At 35.1% G+C, this 22,409-nt stretch overlaps 1 protein-coding gene across 3 annotated transcripts in view; it reads right to left on the bottom strand.

Moving 5' to 3' along the window:
• Window positions 1-2,268: 2,268 nt before the first annotated feature.
• Window positions 2,269-22,409, bottom strand: part of EPHA7 (EPH receptor A7) — a 182,848-nt gene continuing 162,707 nt past the window's right edge. For all 3 annotated transcript variants that reach the window (XM_058175230.1, XM_058175240.1, XM_058175248.1), the window contains exons 13-17: window positions 21,641-21,850; window positions 20,451-20,600; window positions 11,639-11,832; window positions 6,298-6,453; window positions 2,269-4,989 (exon numbers count right to left, since the gene is read on the bottom strand). In XM_058175230.1, the coding sequence (XP_058031213.1) occupies window positions 4,875-4,989; window positions 6,298-6,453; window positions 11,639-11,832; window positions 20,451-20,600; window positions 21,641-21,850 (825 nt within the window). In that variant the 3' untranslated portion in view covers window positions 2,269-4,874. The remainder of the gene's footprint in view (window positions 4,990-6,297; window positions 6,454-11,638; window positions 11,833-20,450; window positions 20,601-21,640; window positions 21,851-22,409) is intronic.

Here is a 22,409-nt window from a genome sequence, read left to right as displayed (position 1 = left end):
TAAAACTGATTTTCACTTTAGCCAGGTATTGGATACTTCACCCTCAGCAGTCCTTCTTGAACATTGTAAAGGTACTCCTAATGTACCTTTGGTTATGTCCAGGTGGTGGTGGTCCAGTAGAAACTCTAAGCCATATGCGTATGCTGTTTCCTTGAATTGGGATTCAAGACACTCTTTTATATCCTGTCTTAAAGAAATTTAAGGGAGTGTGATTTCTATTTAATGTTACTTCTTTCAGACAAGGATTCAAAAATAACTTTTCAAGCCACACTTTTCTGCTACAATTGTATGATATGCCACGCCATCACTTAATTTCGGAACTTCTTATAATAGTATTTATTTGGATTTATTTTAGCAACTTTGTTCCTAATTATTTTTAGTTCCTTTATTCTGTTTTATTTTTGTTATATGTGCTCGCTTGTGCACGCATACCCGCACACACACATAGTGGAATATGATACTTTTTTATTAGATATTTTGTTTGCATCTGGCCTTAGGGCTGTAATAAATGTGATTTTATATTTACCTTATCAACTTTTCTGTTGACTGTAGCAACAGAACTGTGAAAATCCTTCAAAGGCTTGTTTTCCCATGCAGATGAAACACCTCTCTTAGCAGCTTCATCTTTTCCAGAATTTTTTTTTTTAAAGCAGCATTGCAAAAACTTTCTTCTGAAGGATTTTGCAGGCTTTTGTCTTAGCTTTTATAGGCATTCTATATTACCTTCCCTCATAACTTTATATAATTTGAATTTTTTTTAAGACTTCTGGAACTGATTCTAAATCATCTTATATCCAGCAGCAATATGATATAAGCAGATCTTACAAATTACTGTTCAGAGCTGCTCAAAACACTAGTGAGTCATTGGGTCTGTGACCCCCACTGCATACTGTCATATCTTTCCTGGCCAGATAGAAAGTGGGAGAGGGAGATTGTGTTCTGGGTAGAATCTAATTAGATGAAAAAATGATACAATTATATACATGCTGTATCATGTTTTATATCGTTTCGCCAGAAGTATGAATTTCTATGCAATCCATTTTTCTCCAAAGCTGCTGGTAATATGAAAAACAACAACAACAACTAAATGCAAACAAAGCATGAAATAACTGCCTTATCCTCCTAATTACTGCAATTGTATGATGGTCTCAATTACGAGGAATGTATAAATTAATATATAGGTATTATTTTTGAAGTATTCCATGTTCTGAGAATTATTATAAGCATGCTGATGGTAATGGCTAATTGTCTAAGAGAAATAGGTTCTATATCAGATCAATTCTAGGATACCCATTCAAATGGTTCAAATTCAAATTGCATTCCTATTTGAATATAGCCTTATTAGATCAGAAAGAGGAAACACAGTTACACTCATAACAGTCAATCGTAAAGAAAAAGTTTTGTTCTTTTTGGGTAAACATGACCATTTTCACCAAACTGCACTGCGCTCATTTCTTTTTTGCAATCACACAAACACTATTAGCTACTGAATCTATATAGGAAAATATAGGAAGTTAATTAGAGGTGTAAATTTGCAAGCAAATGGCACAAGCTAAAACAATTATAGCCCACGGAACTGTTGTAATCAAATGAAGTGAGATTAGAACTATAGCCTTAGGCGCTATCCATGGGCAGAGCAATAAACCAATGAGAATAGTTCCTCTTGTGAAAATGCTACTCATGATAGGTCCAGCTGTTAACATAGTATAAACTGTCTTTTGGAATGTCTTTTATAAACTGTCTTTTGGAATGGAAGGCTACCTTTGAATCTGCACATATACCCTATTCCTGCTCCCAAGCAAGCAACTGTCATGATAGTTGGAATCCTCTCTAATTGTGCAGCTGTGCAGCTGTTTCCTAAATTCTCTCCCCCCCCATGACATATATGAGAATATATTTGCATGTGGTCTGTGTGGAATCAACACAGATCATGAATATAAGCTTATTTCTGTATGTGCTTCAGGTTTTCTTGTATCTAGGCATAGGCTGTTGAAATCAATTATGTAAGTAATATTTTAAATGAACCAATTTAACCAATCTACAAAATGCTCATATCTGTACATTAAGAACACAACAGCTATTCTCAGTTTAATACTAAATTATCAGTTTCCCCTATAACTAATAAGGAATTATGACACCTAGAGAAAGCTATAAAATGCTGCAGTTGCTATATAGACAGACAATGACAAATAACCCTTATTCACAGTTATATTTCCAAAAATATATTTACAGTCTATTACAAAGATTACAAATGGAAGTGTCTATGTAATGGGATTATGTTAATTCAAATATTTTTGTTTATCTTTTTTACAGATTTCTTTAACAAAGGGTGAAAGAAGAAAAAATTAGCATAATCAAAATTATTTTTCTAACAAAATAAATAAATAAAACAACAAATAAAACATTGTACAGTGCTCTAAAAGGAAAAAAAGAAAATGGGAGGAAGGGCAAATTACCTATTTGAATTCTTTGTAACTATCTTTGGTCCTAAACGTGGGAAAACACATTATATAGCACTGAAAAACTTGTTCCTTTTTGTGATGCTCTGTTAAGTAAAATAGAAAAATATAGTGCATTTTCAATGTATTCAGAGCTCACTGCACATAAATGTGTGTACAAAACAAGACAGTATAAATAAAATGTACAAGTTTTACAAAGGAACATTTACAGGTTTTTTTTTCCATTTTTTTCTTTTCTTTTTGTGGATGCCCACATTATCAAACAAGTCTTAATTTATATGACTGATCCCTGGGATCTTTCTCAATGAAAACCAATAGAAGCATCCCAGTTCTCTTTGGAAGTACAGCTATTCACTGCTGGGTAGCTCACGATTTTCATATTTTTGACAGCATTAGTCACCTGTTTCATATATAGTCCTGCGACACACTTTGTTATTGCTTATGGTAATTATATATTTCACTCAACTCAAGTACACATATATTAAATTAAAACTGGTATTTTTTTTTAAAAAAAGGGTTATCTCACTCAGCCATCGTCTTTCAGTCAGAAGTTCTGAATGCATGCGCCTAGAGCAGCTCATTAACACACACGCACACAATGAAATGTTGAAGTGCCACTTGCCTTATATTCCTACACCTGTAATAGAAAATCCAAAGGCACCATCTGATAGGAACATGTCCCGTGCAAGCCCTGTAATCTGTTGTCCGTCTGTCACTCATTTCATTAGAGCTTGCACAAGAGAACTGCAATCCAGAGAATGATGGGTAAGAGATTTAGGGCCCATGAGATCCTAGGACCTTCAGAGCATGATTACGTTTTTGAAATCACATTCATTTCAACGTGTATGACTTCCCCGTTCTGAACTGGGCTTGTCCCAAAGTGTGAACCAGAGAAAGATATGTATACCTGTTGTCAACCCTGGTGTTCTGATTTCATATGGGTTGTTACTTGGAACCCTGAAATCTGGCTTGTACATTATTACTATCAACACTGGTAAGAATTATGTGAATTGCTGCAGACTGGGTTCCTGTCATTGCTTGCCACTATAGATGAGGTTGTCTATGACAAGGAAGGCAATCTACCAGTGAGATCATCTGCCTACCCACGTTTCAAACAGCATGATTGGTAGAAGTACGGACCAAAAATAAGCCCTAGCTGATAAAAACAGAGTGTATCCAAACACCTGACTGCAATTTCTTCTGAATTTATATGCGGTGTAGGAAAGCCTACTCTTCTCTGGATTGCATCCTCACATTCTTACTTCTGCAAGAGGGACTACATTCATCTTAATCTCATATTAGCCATATGCTTATTATTTCTCCTAAACCTTCTAATGTACATTGTTGAAAAAAATAAAAAATAAAAAAGACACCCAATCCCCTGCAAGAACAAACACCCAATGTGCTCTGATTAAAAGGCTAAGCAACACTATAGTACTTGTACTTGTTCTCTTTATACACCTACTGCACCATCAATCATTCCATGAAAGGGCTTCAACCCATTTAAAGTTGCAGTTGTAGAGTTTCCTTTAACCCAGGCAACCTACTAAAACCATCTTTCAAACCATTTCTTAAAAAGTGCCTAGGCATTTTTAGGGAACATTATTGCTAGGTTCACCATTTTATTCATTTTCTGTTTAAAGAAGAGTGTGTGATTTACTTATACAAAATTATTTTAAAAAATATCAGAACTCTTGGCAATGATTTTTTTTTCCTGATTTCCTGCCAATTAGCAAACCACATCAATGTGGTGTGGAATAAACAGACAAAAATAGATGCCAAAATTAGAAAAAGAAAAAAAATCCTGGCCAACTCTGCTTCACCCACCCAGTAGCTAGCCTGATACACATTTCCCTGTTACACTTTTTGTGGCTATAGAAACTTGTACAATCTTTCAAAACTCCCCAGTGTAATAATGTGTCATATGCTTAGCACTAAGAAGGTCAAATATAAATGCATCACTAAAAAGAAGATCTATATGAAAAAGGAACACAACTGATTTCCTAAAACAAGTTTGAAATGAAAGTTTTAAGGAAAATATTTGTTGACTTTTAACAATATCATGATTTTATCTGACAAATATATTCTTTCTTTTAAAATCCTTTATATACACTTTAAAAAGTCCATTAGATAAAAAGGAGGTTAGAGAGTTCAAGGTGTTCGTAGGTGTTTCAGGTAGTACTTTGTTTATTGTCACTTCTTTTGTTGCCGCCATTAGTAGATCTGTTTTCCCTTTTTAAGTAACTTTCTGGTGGCACTTAGGAGTTCAAGTCTGTAGGTGCTTCTGGTGGGCCTTCTGTCATCTGCATGAAGGCTCTGTCAAATCGCGTGTCTTCCAGCAGCACTTCATGAAGACTGAAGGCTGGCACTGTTCTCTCAAGTCTGTCCCCTCCCTTGGAAGGGAGAAATGTCTCATCACACTTGGATGCCAGTGCCATGCAAATGTAACATTTGTGCTCTCATAGTCTGAATGCTGCTCATGATTTTCTTTTGATGGCCAACCAATGTGATTCCTAAGCTCATTATGTCACTATGGGGAGGGAGGAAAATTCAGTATTAGTAATCTTTAAGTAGAGGGGAACAGAAAGAAACAGCAATACTGATACAACCAGATGATATTCAATGCGTTATCGGCATGCCTGGCTTTTCAGGTGATTACCATATTTTTAAGACTATAAGACTGGAGTATAAGATGCACCTTAGTTTTTGGAGAGGAAAATAAGAAAAAAGCTGGTTGGTGGGTGGATCAGCCTCCCGGAATACCCCTAATCAGCTGTTCCCAGATGTGAATTTTAGCAACAGGTTCATTAGTTATGAGCTGTGTGCCTAGCTTTTTTTTCAGCCTCTGAAACCTGTGTTTCAGAGGCTTTTTTTCCTGCCATTTCAGAGGCTTTTTTTCTGAAGCTCCATTTTAGTTTCAGAAGCTTTTTTCAGCCTCTGAAACCTCCGTTTGAGAGGCTGGGCGGGGCTACATTTGGAGTATAAGATGCACCCAGATTTTCTTCCTCTTTTTTTGGGGGAAAAAGTACATCTTATACTCCAAAAAATACAACACTTCACCATATTGTTATATGGTAAAGTAATCACTTGAAAAGCCAGGCATACATGCACAGTGCTTTCTGATGACACTGACTACGGCAAGTAAAAATTAAACCTTAAAAATTGCTACTATCTTCCATTAATTGGCAAGGGTATATGTTCCAAGGAGTTAACATGACCCCTGGAGTGAAGGTCAGATATCTCTTAGGATATTAACTATAGCTATTGCTTTTCTTTTTCAAAAGAAGAGAGAGAGAGAGAGAGGCAGCACAATTTTAAAATTTTACAACTTTTATTCAGACTTAAAACTCTCCCTGACATTCTGTCATACAGAGTAGCACTCTGAGATATTTAATGTCCTCGAGTCACGTTGCTCTGAAACACAACTTCCTTTATTCACACAAAGAATAAGGTAGTTGAAAATATCTCAATATGAAGCAATTTTTTGCATCAAAAACCAAGAAAGAGTCATAAAAATCTAGTTTATGCTTAGAAGGGGCTACTTTTGGTCAATACTGTATTTAACCATACTGAAGTCTTTAACCAGCAAGAAGCAAGTTCCCCAAATGACAATAGTTTTTATTACCCTGCAAAGTCAAATTCTCTTTTATAATAGTTAAACAAATATTAGCAAGGGACCAGAATTTTCTGTGGTACTTTCCCCCCCTCTTAATAGAAGGCTGAGTAAGGTGTTAATTAGGTGACCAAATCTTGGGGATTTTTAATACATAAACTTTATGTTACCTGGCCAAATATTTCTCCTCTGCCAATAGATAATATAAGCATACAGTTCACTTACTCAATAGTCATCCTGGCTACTGTCTCAAGGTTATTGTAACCTGCAGCAGAAAAATTATCCTTGTATCTTTCCATCTTGATTGCTTGCAACCATTCCCCTACAGAGCAAAATGTTGTGAAATCAGGAGTGTTCTGGTCCAGTAGAGGGCTGATTGGTCTAGGTTGAATGAAAAATATTGTTTCAGGTAAAAAAAACACACACCATAATTCAGTATTTGTTACCTAGTAGAAATATAATCAATCTAAAATATATATAATAAAAAGCAAAAGGCCAAGAAATGTTTCTTAAGCAAGTACAAACCTATATTCCTGTGTAACATTCTAGTAGAGTATTAATACTTTAGAAATGGTCTGGTACTCCAGTGCTTACCTGCTGTTTCTCTTTTCCTCCCCTTTCATCTTGTTTTTGTGTAAATTGCCCAGCTATCTTTAACCCTCTTCCTTTTCATCCTGTAAAATTGTTACTAAATTGTAGCTACATCTGGTCATCAACAGTAATAAAGGATTTTATCTGAATCTACTGCTGAGTTACAATCATAGAAATCATCTAAAAGTTTTAGATGTTTCAATATTTAGAACAAAATTAATTCTTTGTTTTAAATAATGAAAAATAGAATACTTGTAAAATAAAGTAAATATAATTGTTTCTTATCTCATCCCTCGACACCCGAAATGGTAAAAGAGAAAGTAAAGAAGAAAAAGAAAAAGAAATTTATTTGAAATCGTATACTACAGTTTGTGTTCTCCTTGAAGACTGGGCTTAATTTTACACATGTCGATATAAGATGATTTTTTTATTTAAAATAGGTGACTATATCTAATCTAATATAGTCATGGGGATAATGCATGTTTCTGATATCTATTTAGGTAGAAAGTACAAATATAACTGCTTCGCTGGTTGTAGAATCCTTTTCTTGCTGAGACTTTGAAAAGGCCTACAAAAGAGGTATTAAGCAATAATCAATGATCATCAATGAAAAGAATATGTCCAATATATGTCTCTTTGTGTATATGTCTGTGCTTGTGTGTATTATTGAAGAAAAGTCAAGGTTCACTAGTTCGGATGCAAGAGGAAGTGATGATGGAGTTCATACTGCAGGGAATTAATTTTCTCTTTTTGTGTGTGTGATGTTCTATTTGGAACATGGTTTCTAAGAAACCATCATAACCTTCTCTACCTCATCCTGGAGGACTATGAAAACATCTAGATAGGAGACTTGTACCTCATGGATGTGTTTTTGATTTATGATCCTTGGACAAGATATTGTGAATATCAGCAGCTCTAGACTATCATTCTACAACAGGTCTGCTCTTTTCTTTTCTTTTCTTTCTTTACAGGTGAGAGATTCTCTTCAGATCATTATCTGCCTAATTTACAACTGCACTGTCCTAGCATCTGTTAGCTGATTTACAACCAAGCTAATAAAGCCATTGGAAATATGCTAATTGTTTCCTGCTTGTCTGGCATTCAGTCTAATGCAGGACTGATCAGCACAAGCCTCATTGGTTCAATAGCACCAGTAATAGGCACCAATGTAGCGTCACTGAGAGAAAGAAGACTTTTTTGGGTTTTTTTTTTGACAAGACATGATCTTGGGTTAGTGCTATGAAATGTCTAATAGACCTTGGGAATGTGGAGACTTGGTGCCCAGCTATGAGAGGAGAAAACAGGGCTTTCACAAGAAAGATTCCTGAGTCAGGGGTAGTTAGGGAGAATTGTGAGAAAGGGACTGAGAGTGACACTGCTTTAATTATGATAGGTATACACAGAACTGGAGAACAGCCTTGACAGGCTTTCAGTATTGTGTTATACTGCCTTACTAGCAATACAGGTATTTCCAGAAATCCAAATGGTTCTGGTTTTTCGAGTTTGCCAATGTCACAGTTTTGATAGCAAATGTGCCTTGGAGGAATTTGATTTATTTATCTGCTTATTTCAAGCTAGACACTGCCTGACTCCAATTGACTCTGGGCTGACCATGTAACTCTAACTGCTTTCTTGGAGGACAGAAGACTCCTGTGGGTGAAAAAAACAACATTTGCAAAAGGTTTCTGTCATATAGTCAGTCCCACGCATGATTAAGCTGCAGAATTAGAGAAAAGTGGAAGAACAATACATGTATTGGTCTACAGCACTGTGTCTTAATCTTGGGTTGTTTGTATGACATTCAGAAATATTTTGTCCTGCTTGGAGTTGGAAAGCTTTGAACCCTTAATGTTAAATTTTAAGATTGATACGAGCAATGCAGCAGAGACCTAAGGAAAATGTGTGGGTGGTAGTATAATTCAGGAGTACCCGATCCCTGGGCCATAGCCCACTACCGGACCATGGCCTGTTTGAAACTGGGCCGTGGGAGAGATGGGCAAGTGCATGCACATGAAGCTCCCCTTGTGGAAGTGGAGGGCGCTCACACTTGCATGCGAAGCTCCACTCACTTGAGTGGAGGGTACTTGCACTCACCTGTGAAGCTCCATTTGTGTGAGTGGATCTTTGTGTGCGAGCACAAGCACCCTCCACTCAAACGTCCTCTACTTGAGCACAAGTTATTGTTCTCGCATGAGTAGAGCTTCATGTGTGAGCACAAACACCTTCCACTCGCATGCGAAGCTCCATTTGTGCGAGTGGAGGGTACATGCGTGTGTGCTGCCACTCACATGCACCGTGCCGCCAGGCTGGGAAGGTTGGGGACCTTCTACTACACCCAGTTGGTGTAGTTGATTGCTCTCTTGAAGAAGTAAGGAAGCCAGAAGATAATTTGTGAGGCATTTATCATCTGTCTATCTGTCGGTCTGTCCATCCATCCATCTGTCTATTTCCATCCATTTATCCATCTATCTATTCATCCATCCATCCAATTTACTCTGGATGGTTTACAAATAAAGTTAGAGATTCTAATATGACTTACTAGAAGTTAGGCTTGCAAAAAGATGAGGGGTTACAATAGCTTCTGAGTCTGCACCCTAAAGCTTGTATCCAGAGGGTGGATCACAAATTGAAAAGATGGGTTTACAGCAGAGGTGTCCAAACTTGGCTATTTTAAGACTTGTGGACTTCAACTTCCAGAATTCCTCAGCTAGCAGAGCTGGCTAAGGAATTCTGGGAGCTGAAGTCCATAAGTCTTAAAGTTGCCAAGTTTGGACATGCCTGGTTTACAAGGTGACACCAAGGCATATAGAGACACAATTCAAATCTACTTGAAGGAGATATTCCTGAAAAACTGGATCATATGAAATGGAGCCTATTTACGAGTTGTTTAGCTAAAGGATGGGCGTCTTCAATGGGAAAACAAACTGTTGTCATCAACCATGCTAACGAGTTTTGAAGAAAAGCCAATAGAAGATGAAAGAAAATGGGGAGGGGGGGAGGCGGAGGAGTGGAAAGATAATTATAAAAGAGAAGGATGATCAGGTCAAGGATGTTTACTGGTCTTCCAGCAGATGGTCTTCAGAGGGAGTCATACAGCCATAAAGGCTAATAGCCAAAGATCCCCATGATTTCCAAGCTGCCAAGAGTTACCTTGAGATAAGATGGGCAGTCTATATATTTTATCAATAAAACAAAACTGTTCTAAGTCTTTTCTGAAGCCAACCAACTGGTAGCCAGCACCAACTTTCATTGTAGCAGATTTCAAAGTTCAATTATGTGTTGTGTAAAAATAATAATAATAATTTTTTTCTGCCCTGATTCTTCCAGGATTCAATTTCATTGGTTACCTAGATCCTAGAATGTTCTGAAGGTAGAAATAGCTTTTCCTTTTCCACTTGTCCTTCTCCACATTATGAATAATAATGCATAATGCACCTCAAACACTTCCCCTCTCATTTGTTTCCTTTCTAGACTAAAAAGCCCCAAATGTTACAACCTTTCCTCATAAGGAAGTTGCTGCACTCCCTTGATCAACTTAGTTGCTGTCTTCTGAGATTTCTCTAGTTCTATATATCATTTCTGATATACAGAAACAAGAAATGCACACAATATTTCAGTTGCAGTTGCACCACTGATTTATATAATGGCATTCTGTGATTGGCATCTGTATTTTTTGTCTTATCCTCCTAACATACTTTTGGCCTTTTTTTTACAGTGGGAGCATATAATGCTGACTTCACTGAACTATGTTCAGCTATTACATTTTAAAGTCATACATAAAAGAAATAATAGAATAGCAAAAAAAGCATCAATTAAAAATATCATTCAGCAAGCAAAAATGCCACTAAATTGTCTAAAGGATGCCAGTAAAAGTCAATTAAAAAAAGGATAAAGGTAAAGGTTTCCTTGTCAGTTGTGTCTAACTCATCTTTGTTTCTTGGCCAAGAGGGCCAGTATTGTCTAAAGACAATTTCAGTTGTAACCAGCATGGCTATATGCCAAAGGCCACAGAATGCTATTACCTTCCCATCAAAGTGGTACCTATTAATCTCGTGTTTGCATGCTTTCAAACTGCTAGATGGGCAGAAACTGGGGCAATTAATGGGAGTTAACATGTACCATTTTAAAAAAACAATTTGGGTGCCACAAATGAGAAGGCCTTTGTGGTTCTATCCAGACATCACAGAACTGATTCTCTATAGCAAAACAAGATTAATTGGACAGATTAATTTCACATAAGACAATTTATAAGGCATTCTGGCACCCTATATAATCTCAACTTCTTTTTCCACAGAAAACTATATCTAATAGTGTTTTCTATCAGTTTTGAAAAAAAACATGAAAAAAAACCATCAAATAGGTACGTCAGATCTAATATGTTTAATATAATTATTTTAAATAAATTCCACAAACTTTTGTTAAAATGATCAAATTATCACTGTTCCATCCAATTACAGTGCTTCTGTAGACATATTCTTCTGTCCTTTAGTATTTCAAATAGCAATATATTCTGATCTAATTCTGCCCAGAAGGCAAATGGCTACATTTTTAGATCAAGTATTTATACTGTTTTAATGGCAGTCTATAAAGGTATCTTGACATAATCCAAGATGAAGTTAATTAAACAAATCAACAACTGAGTGAGAAAGGCAAATTTTTTTAAAAAAAATATTACTTCCAAAGTAATACTTCCATTTTTTTTCAAAATGGAATCTGGTCAAATAAAGCTGTCATTTTCTCTTGGCTTATGATAAAGAACATCAGTATACTGTACCATCAATATAATCTAGATTTAATACCTAGTTTACCCTTGTAAAAGCATCTGGAATATGGAATGATTGAACTTATCCCAAATAATAATGGTGAGATAAAAAATAGAAATAAAATAAATAAATCATGAGCCAACAACAGCTGAAACAAAGAAAAGCTGTCTAGAATTTTAGCCTACAATTCAAGAATCTAATCCATAACTTACCTACTACAGGTTCCTAAAGGAGTCTTCAAGCTATTTGGGTTCCGAATCATTTTATCCAGAATGCCCACAATCTGTTCGAACTTTGGCCTTTCTGCACGTTCTTTCTGCCAGCAGTCTAGCATCAGCTGGTGAAGGCCCGCTGGGCAGTCCATGGGTGCTGGCAAACGATACCCTTCTTCAATTGCTTTTATAACCTAATAACAAAACCCCCCATGAGTTTAAAATTTTACAGCTCATGAAGAAACCACCAAATTAAGCAAAGTTTTATGAAACGTATCTTTCAAATAGAACCTACTGTTCTAGCACAAGAATTTCTGTTTTTGTATAATACTGTAAAGTTGTTTTTATTGTCTATGCCTATTAAACAGATTATAGTATTTGGTAATGTATGCCGAGAACATAGCTGCATTACCTAGTCTAATCAGCAGGAGGGAATAGCAATTAAATTCACCATGGGTGCAACTGAGAAACTGTTACATGAGATACTCTTTGAAAGCAATATTTATTTGTCCAAGAGGCTCTTTTTGGCAGGGAAACAAAGCATGATTAAACACTCTGTGTATACATCTAGGTATCTATATCTAGATGAAGATGAAATGGATGAATGAAAATTAGTGTATAATAGAAAAGAAAAGAAAATGCTTTCCCATGATGACTCTCTCAACAACAGTTCAAACTAGATGTGAATCTAATCAAAGATTGACTATAAGATGTTTGAGTGAACTGTTTAGTATCAAAACATAGTGTAGGCCAACATAATATCTCAAGGATCAGTTAAACCATTATTATTTTTGCAGCATTGATTTATTATTGTTGAAGTAAGAAAAAGAAAATAACCAAAGCAAAACCAGAGAAGAGGATCACAAGAAACTTTTGTTAAGTTCACACAGCATTGATAAGCTGAAATGTGGTTTCACAAAAAATACCAACATAATAGGCAAAATAGCATTCCATTGATAAGACAAAAACATTTTGTTCTACAAATTTTTGCAGAAGTCTAAGGGCAAACCCATTATTTTAATATTTTAAAATATTAAACCCAATATTTTAAGTGGGAAACTTTATGTAAATAAATCATAGCTAGAAATAAAGAGGGATTTGTGGCACAAGGGTTACATGGCAAAAACAATAACCGAACAATCCACTTTTCTCCTTCGCAAATGATTACTTGCTATTTTTCTTACCTTTATTTTGTAAATAATATCATTATTATATCAGCAGTGAAACATTTACACTATAAATATTAAATTAATGAATGGCTTCTTGTTGTACAAATGCACTGGGTAGGAACAACAAAGCCAAATGCTATTTTATTCTAACAATAGCTATATGCTATTTTATTTTAGCCACTTATCAGAAATATATGTAAAAATACACATAGGCAGATCACAAACATACCATTTGGGCACTGTCAACGAATTTAAGGTCCATTCTCATGTTTGCTTATTGCTTGGCTAATAAAATAACCCTTTACTGAACCTTACTTGCAATTTGACAAAAGTTTGCAACTTTGTTATAACTGTGCAATATGCATCTGATAACACATAATTTACATAAAAATGTATTTGAGCTTCCTGAATAATCCTTTAGGACTTTCAATAAATAATGAGGGAGGATGTTTTTATAGAAATTACCATATAACAATTTATGAGCCATTGTTTTCATGTTTCCTGTGTTGCAAGCGAAATAATGCTCATCGTATCATGCCTTTTCCTTCAAACACCACTGAATGCAATGCCTCCAAGTAGGCCAATAAAATGCTCTGTGGAATGTTAGTATTGTAATCAGTCTAAGGTATCTTGCTGGCTTAAACATATACATTTGATTTCCCGAGGTGAAAGAGCTGTATTTATGTAACCCAAATCTATATGCCAGACCATATCACAAACACACTATTTAATCACTGACTTGGCTTTTCAATATCCCATTAAAACTAGGAAATCTTAGGAGAGGCTGTAATAACACAACTCCCTCTCCAACCAGCATTTTTAGATAGGTTGAAATTTAGCTGAAAGTACATGGAGCGCTAAACCATTAGAAAGAAACGTTAACTCCAGTCACACATTGAAAATAACTATCCACCGTTGTGACTTCACTCTCACAATCCTTGCTTTGAATTGAAGTTGTGTATTTGTAACATAAGGGGGATCTGAAATAAATCTTTAGGAATGTCAACTATGGAATTTTTAGTTTCACTTAGTGTATGGGTCATATAACAGCTGTGCTCAGGACTTTGAAAGACATATTTTTATTTCAGCAGAAGTAACGTGAGCACATTTGGATTTGGTATATATTACAATAACTATCATTTGGCAGATAGAATTTAAATGTACTGTCCTTTTTTCCACGATGCCTGCAAAACAGCCCTATTGCTGAATGTTGGGAATGTCATTAAGCAATTAGAATAGCTGAAGTCTCTTTGAAGTCTTTGAAATGTCATCAGGAAAAGGAATAGGAAATAGGAAATTGCAATAGGAAAAGAGACCAACCTGTAGGAAACAGAAGTCAAGGCAGAAAAGTTCACCTGGAACAAGAGTCTCTCTTATGTTCATCTAATTTCGACCACTGAACTTCATTTCTGCTTCAGAATCATAATTAGATTAAGCAGTCTTTGAGGACCAAATTTTAGATATTTCTCCACTTAAGACTGAAATTGAGTCTGGAATGACAGTTCTAAGTCATGATGATCATTCAATGGCCATCTCATGGCTATGCCCATTTTGATGATCTTTTTTTGGGTAGTGGTAAAGCAAATGCTACGGTCATTCATTGAGCAGATGGTTTGCTGTGGGAGGTTTTTTTTGATGGAAACCATAAGTAAATGTTGGTTTCTGGGGGATATGTCATCAGTCATGTGACCTGGAAATGATGCAAATGGCCATAAATACAGGCTGTTTGCCAAGTGCTCAAAATGCGATCATGTGACAGGACAGCCTACTGTAAATCGAGAACTACTATAGTTAAAAGTTGTGTATGGGACAAGAGAATAAGGATGTTAAGCCAAGCTCTAGGATATTACAAGAGTGGCATAAGGAATGTGGAGAAAAACGAAAAGACAAGAAATGAATTTTGAGCGAGGAAGGAAAAAAGTAAAACAGAAGAAAAAAATAACAAAAAGGAATTTCCAGACAGAAAGCGATCAATTCCTTCAAAATCATCAGCAAAAGTGAACTTCCCAACCAGCACTTCAAAATCCATGCTATACACTTAGCAATATATTTGTATCATAGATCTTGTATCTTGGAAATATAATTATCAGTATTTAACTAGGGAGGACAACTTATGTATATGTTTGTTTCATTTATGCACTTTTTCTTTGGTGCAGTCTTGTTTAGCTTTGTTTTGTATTTCTCCCCCCCCCTTTTTTTTTTTGAGAGTTTGCATTTTAATGTTTTGGATAAAATAAAATAAAATGATTTTAAAAAAGATAGTAGAAATCACTAATGTGGAAGTGGTTTTTATTCTGCAAAAGAGTAGGTAAAGTGTAGAAAATACATCATTCTTTCCAAAAATAATTGAAGCATTTTTTTCATCAAGCAGGAAATATTTTATTTATATGCTTATTAAATAATTCCAATCTATTTTTTCTTTATAATTGGGAAACAATTTGCTTTATTTAGCTATTTACAGAACAATCAAATAGCACAATCACAATGCAAAACTTCAGTAAAAGAAAATATTGATTCTGAGTTTCCTAAGTTTTTTTTTTTTAAAAAAAGGTAAGCTTTGCCTTCCAGCTATCTTATCTTCCTGCCAAACATCTTTTATGTTGAATCTAGTACAGAAGGAAGGTGTCAAAAGGAATGAAACTCTACTGAGTGTCTTGGGAATGTCAATACTTCTTTTTCTCTGCCCCAAGGACTTGTTTGCCCATATTTTGACAGTCCATGAAATCTCTGACACTGAGACCTGTCAAATATTAACAACTTTCATTCTGCCAAAATGACTCATCATTTAGATTTTGTATAAAAGTAATGATGATAAAATTCAACCTTACCTTAACCTTTGATTTCTATCACTCGCTCTTAAGAATTGTTAGAGAAACATTATGTTCTCTCCATATCTTTATCTATACAGAGCAGTGTTGATTTACAAATAGTGTATTTCTAGATGAAATGAAACTCTATTTGGCAACTCTGATTTGATTCCCACATAATGTAACTATGGTAAGATTGCAATAATAGCATTGACTTTAATGCAACATGTGATGTCACATCAGATATTATATCCACAATGGCTTCATTTTTGCTGACAAATATATCCTTCTATATAATCAGCCCCTTTCCCTCCCCTGCATTATGTTCTGCTTCCACTTTAATAGAAGAAAAAAATAATAACTCCTGCCTGTAGATAAACAGCAGGTAGCAGCAAATTTATGCAATGAATATGCAACTGTTTTCCATCCTCATGGGAAAAATTCAGTCTTGCTTAATATAAATGGACTCAGAGAGAAGCTGGATGTTTTCTACAGGTTGTTCATTTTTCAGAAGCTCTGTATTACAATCTGCATTCAGCTACAACTATGAGTCATAGTAACTCACATATTTGCTCCAGTGAAACACATTTTAATTAATTGATTAAACAATTAATTTATCTTCATATTATCAGAGACACAAATGTCCATACCTAGTCACACTGATGCTGAAATGATGAAAACAATATATGATGTCATTAAAACTTCCTTTTTATACTTGTATATTTAATCACTTCTTCCTGCTTGCCAACTCGTAGTCACGTATTGCCAATCAATAGTAATACCACATAATGTCATAGTCCAGTGCTCACTAATGAACTGATTATTTGCTTTATAAATATGAAATTAAGTTATTTTAGGATATATATTGTATTTTTGTAGAATATAAAATATTGTAATGGACTGCTGATTTGCAGACAGAAATTTCACTTATTTCTGATATCTGCTTATTTCTCTACATAGAAAAATAGAATTTAATTAGTATGTTTGATGATGGGTTGTAATCCAATGAATAAAAAGGGGGGAAAAAGCACTGATATCTTACATAAATTTAGAGTTTTCCAAATGTTTTAAGTGCATTTATTATTTCTTAAATTTCTTTCTGATATTTATTCATAATTTCTATTCCACCTTTTCTCTAAAACAGTGGTCACTAACTGGTGGTCTGTCGACCACTGGTGGTCGACCAGAAAATTTTGGTGGTCCGCAGAAAAATTATTTGCATTTTTATATTGCAATAAATACTATTTATCTTTTTAAAAAATTCATATTAGTGGTCTGTGGAATTTAAAATTATGAATTTGATGGTCCCTGTGGTCCGAAAGGTTGGTGAACCCTGCTCTAAAAAGCTCAAAGCAACATAGACGGGATTACCTGTCATGTGATCCTACATGTGAATTAAGTTACAGTAAAAGAAAAGGACTAAATTAATCATTGTGTGAGATTGTTGGTGAAATGACGACTTGCCTTTTAATATTTCATATAGTGACATTTCAGCCAGTACCTGTTTTTATAACAGAGGTAGTAGTATAGTACCTTTCAAATTCTTTGGACTAGAGTTTCCATAATCCTTGATGGATATTAACTGAAAATATGGTGATAGGAATCCTGGGTATCTCTATATTAAATTCCTGATTTTAGTTTTATAGACTTATATAAGCTTCAAATATTGTAAATAAAATGAAATACAGTACAATTCAATACAGAGTATGAAAACTGCTAAGGAAATTGCATAATGCCTTAATTCTATTTTCTCGCTCAAGATTTGTATATGACTGGCTTAAAATAAGGTAAGAAAGCCTGGTTTTCTTACTTGTCTGGTTATCCTACCTATTTATCTAGTTTTAAACTGTTTATTCTTTATCTTGCCAATTGACATCTATAATACCCAACTGATCAAACCAGAATGGAAATGCTTTGATATGCTGGTTTTAGACTATTCTTTGATGGATTTTTAACAGTAATGTCCCTATATTCAGTCTATTCCACTGATGGAAGTAAATTATTATATTCAAGAAGATTAAAAAAAACAAACCAGAAAATTATATATAAAAATTAACTTTCTACAAATCCATCAGGAATCTATGCTGATAAGAGATAAGAATGTCCTTAGTATAAAGTGCTTCAGATGAACATATTAAAGAAATATTGTGTTTCCCTGAAAATAAGACCCTGTCTTATATTTTTTTGAACCCTGAAATAAGTGCTTGGCCTTATTGCCATTTGCTCTTGGCCTTATTGCCATTTGCTAAAAGCCCAATTGTACGACAGCCTACAAATTCATTTATAAAGAATGTCAAATTTTCCTGATCTTGACTGTAAAGTCAGGCACTATTATGCTTAAAGTTTTGATAAGATCAAGGACTCTTTCTTACCTGCATTGAAGTATATTTTGTGTAAGGAGTAAGCATCTTCAAAAACATTAGTAATAAGGAATCCATAGAAAAGGACCAACAAATGCTTTTATAAGACCTATATTTGATCCTATAAAAATAACTTCTAATCTACACCTGCATAAACAAGCCTGAGGCTAAGATTTAGGGTGTGGAGTTGACTACATGTTTTCGTTTTCTTATTTTGTAAAGAAAAAAAATGTGACAGATTCAACCCTATGACTAAAGATAGTAAGAAGGTGTGTACTAGGTTATCTTATTTCACGATAGAATATTTTTTCTTCCATTTATAAGAGGATTATATTATTTTGTTTGAAGATAATGGAAAGACAGCTACAATAAATTATAGAACACAAATGTGTGGGATGAAAGATTATTCACTTCTCCTTTCCTCACTTGTAATTTTTAAATAGTTCTATTATTTTCTATTTTCTATTAAATAGTTCTATTATTTTCCGTATTATTTACTGAATTTGGCTGCTTCTCTATGTTGGGGATCAAAATTGCCCTTAGAACTATAAAAATACTTCCGTATATGACTAAGAAAAGTTCTCACAATTAGGTTTGGGTATCCTACTAATCAACTTCTGAATTAACATGTTCATCAAACTGTAATTTGCCTTTGGATTTCATAGATCTTTGAATTTTGTAATATAATTATTGGCTCAGAAATATTGAAATATGACACTGAGTGCCAAAAAGGAGCGCAAACGCACTTCTGGGTCGAAACCCAGGAGATAAGCTGCCCAGAGTGTATGTGCACACCTGAAAATGAACTTCCAATGCAACCACGTGATATGCGATATCCAAAAATGAACTAATGGCCAGCTAGTCTTCTGGGTTTTTGGCATGTGTGTGCGCATGTGATGATCAGCTGGCCAGTGCACACGATCATGCAGGAAAATGGAAGACCAGCTTTTCTAGTTTCTGGCACTGCTGCATGCATGAAGGCCAGCTGATCATCGCGTGTGCATGGGCGCCAGAAACCTGGAAGAGAAATGGGCAATGCTGGACATGCCAGGCAACATGGCTCCGCATGCCACTTTGGGCACCCATGCCATAGGTTCGCCATCACGGGTACAGGTGGAAACTTAAAAAAAAAAAGAAGATATCCTCTGAGGACAAAACATGTTCATAAACCTGTATTTAAATACACATCCATAAATATTTTACTTAGATGTAGAATAGAATATAGCAACTTTTGGGTATATAGAATGTTCTAATGACACAAAATGACAGTTTCATTTATTTTTCAGATGTTTTTAATAGAGGATAAAAAGCCTACAAAATTGTTTATCTATGTTCGAACAACCTTGCTACACCTTTTGTTTTCTAATTCTTTTTGTGTCTATCTATCTGTCCTTTTTTAAAACTACTTTATGATTACCGTATTTTTCAGAGTATAAGACGCACCGGAGTATATGATGTACCAGAGTTTAAGATGCACCTTAGTTTTTGGGGAGGAAAATAAGAAAAAAGCTGATTGGCAGGTGGATTGGCCTTCTGGAATACCCCCAATCAGCTATTCCCAGAGGTGAATTTTAGCAGCAGGTTCCTTGGTTGTGAGCTCTGTGCCTTGCTTTTTTTTCCTGCCTCTGCTTCAGATAACACTTTTTTCTGCCTCTGAAAGCCTCCAAAACAGAACTTCAGAAAAAAAGCCTCTGAAGGTCTGTTTGGGGGCTTCTTTTCTGAAGCTTCTTTCAGCTTCTGGAACCTCCGTTTGATAAACTGGGTGGGGCTACATTTGGAATATAAGATGCACCCATATTTTCACCTCTTTTTTGGGGGAAAAAGGTGTATTCTTATATTCCAAAAAATACGGTATGTACCCTAGCCAGTAACTAAGCAATCATAAACAAAACACGTAGGTACTGTAATTGTAGTACTGTGTTGACTGTATGATTAGTTAGTTTGCAAATTAAGTTATTTATAAAATATATGTGACCATTACTTTAAAATCTTCTTATATGTTCATGGGAGTAAAATATCCGGGTCATTTTGCTTATAAGTTTGACTTTTCGAACTCTATCATATTATAAGCAATGTCGGCTGGCGGCCCCCAGGGGAAGGTCCTTCTCTGTGGGGGCTCCCACACTCTGGAACGAGCTTCGCCCGGGTTTACGCCAAATACCTGACCTTCGGACCTTCCGCCGCGAACTGAAGACACATCTTTTCATTCGCGCGGGGCTGGCTTAAATTTTATTGATTTTACATTTTATTGATTTTAAATTTTCTATTATTAATTTTAAGGGGTTTTAGTTTTATATATTTTAAAGTTTTTTAGGCCAATTATAAAATAAGTTTTTTAATTTGTATTTTAATTGTATATTGTATTGCCTGTTTTTACTTTTGGCTGTACACCGCCCTGAGTCCTTCGGGAGAAGGGCGGTATAAAAATCGAATAAATAATAATAAAAAAAATAATAATTATATTTTGACAACTTACATCTTGATTTGACATGTCCCAATAAGGCCTCTCTCCATAAGACATCACCTCCCACATGACTATTCCATAACTCCATACATCACTTGCTGATGTAAATTTCCGGTACTGTATGGCTTCTGGACCTGTCCATCTTACTGGAATTTTGCCACCCTATGGGAAAAGAAAGTTTCTGAAACAAGCTCAAAGCAATATAGTAATAGCAATAGCACTTAGATTTATATATCGCTTCACAGTGCTTCACAGCCTTCTCTAAGCAGTTTATAGAGCCAGCATACTGCCCCCAACAATCTGGGTCTTCATTTCACCAACCTTGGAAGGTTGGAAGGCTGAGTCAACCTTGAGCCAATCCGGATCGAACTGCTGGTAATCAGCAGAATGCAGATTTCCAAAAGCCAAAATAAAAAGCAAAACAAAGCATAAAACAAGCAATAGCTTTGGGACCTATATGATGGTTTATGAAGAACACTGTCCTGCTGCTTTTGCCCCTTCCAGTGTTTCAACTTATGCGTTCCATAAACAAGGTTCTAAATAATGGCTTGTTGCTTCCCCTATTACAAGACTTCCCAAACAGTATTATTTTTTTTTCTAAAAAAAAGGCTATTTTAAACAATTGTGAGAGATTTGTGTAGAGGTTTATCACATCATCATCATTATTGGGAGTTGTAGTGTTACGATACAATAAATTTATCAACCAATTCTTTTTTTAAGAAGATGACTTGTTAATAGTTCAAGTCTAAGATAATGGTCAAGGATAATTAAATGTAGTTCTCCTCAATGGGAACTAATCTTTGGGAAAGAAGAGATGTTCCAGTTAGAAAGCCACTGGTGTGTAGATAAGATGATACAAGTATTTTCCAGAGGACAAAACATCTGAATGACTAAACCATTCCCAAGAAATGAAAAATAATCAGAAAGGAAAAAGGAATGCATAAAAAAACACTGCATGAAGCCACATTTGGAGATCCTTTGTTAGTCCGTTTATGTTTTACTTATAACATGATGTTGTAATATGCAGTTCTTTATATGAATATTTGTTAAATAAATTTTTTTACAAAACCCAACAAAGCACAATCTCCCTTCCCAATAAATATCTGGCACATTCTCTTCCAAAGCCAACCCAACCTAATTCCTTACTCTATATGAAAATGAGAGTATACTGGATGGACTTTTTTTTTAAGTGCACAACTCACAGTTGTGGTGTAGACAGCTTCAGGATCATCTTCTATAACTCTGGATAGACCAAAGTCCGATACTTTGCAAACAAGATTGCTATTGACCAGAATATTGCGTGCTGCTAAGTCCCTGTGTACGTATCCCATATCTGCCAAGTATCTCATTCCAGCAGCAATTCCTCTCAACATTCCAACCAGCTGAATTACTGTGAACTGCCCATCATGTTTCTGAAATGAAGACAGAAACAGAGATGCTGCTTAAAGTACCTGAGAGTAAAGAAAGTAAACATGTTCAATCTCTACCTTTAAGAAACTAAATGCAGGATGGCATTCAGGCAGGCGTACATAACTTTCTTTGGCTTGAGAGCTGATCTTTGAATATAAGTGATGTTAGAATCCATTTTAAGCAGGGGTGTTTTCAGGAGTGAAATGTGTGCTTTTATGTCCTAAAAGTATTTGCACAAATTCTTGTATCTATTTATGTGTATGTGTATATCTGTATGTATATTCATTTTCATTCATTCATTCGTTCGTTCGTTCATTCATTCATTCTCGTAGTGCTGTTCCAATGTTTTAAAAAATGCAAAACCACTAGAATTCACAAATATGATTCTATACATTGCAAGCACCATTTTTTGAAGGGAAGTGGGCCTGATGTTTATTTAAACCATTTAATTAATTTTTAAATCATTAATTAAATTATTAAGTTATTTAAATATGAAAATAATAGTTTAAAATAATGAATAGGATTCTAAAATAACGAAGAAATGTGTAATTCTATAGCGGT

Source organism: Ahaetulla prasina, chromosome 1 (genome assembly GCF_028640845.1).
Source record: "Ahaetulla prasina isolate Xishuangbanna chromosome 1, ASM2864084v1, whole genome shotgun sequence".
Classification (NCBI taxonomy): Eukaryota; Metazoa; Chordata; class Lepidosauria; order Squamata; family Colubridae; genus Ahaetulla; species Ahaetulla prasina.
Note: the sequence above shows the minus strand (reverse complement) of the source record. Positions and strands in the feature narration are given on the sequence as shown.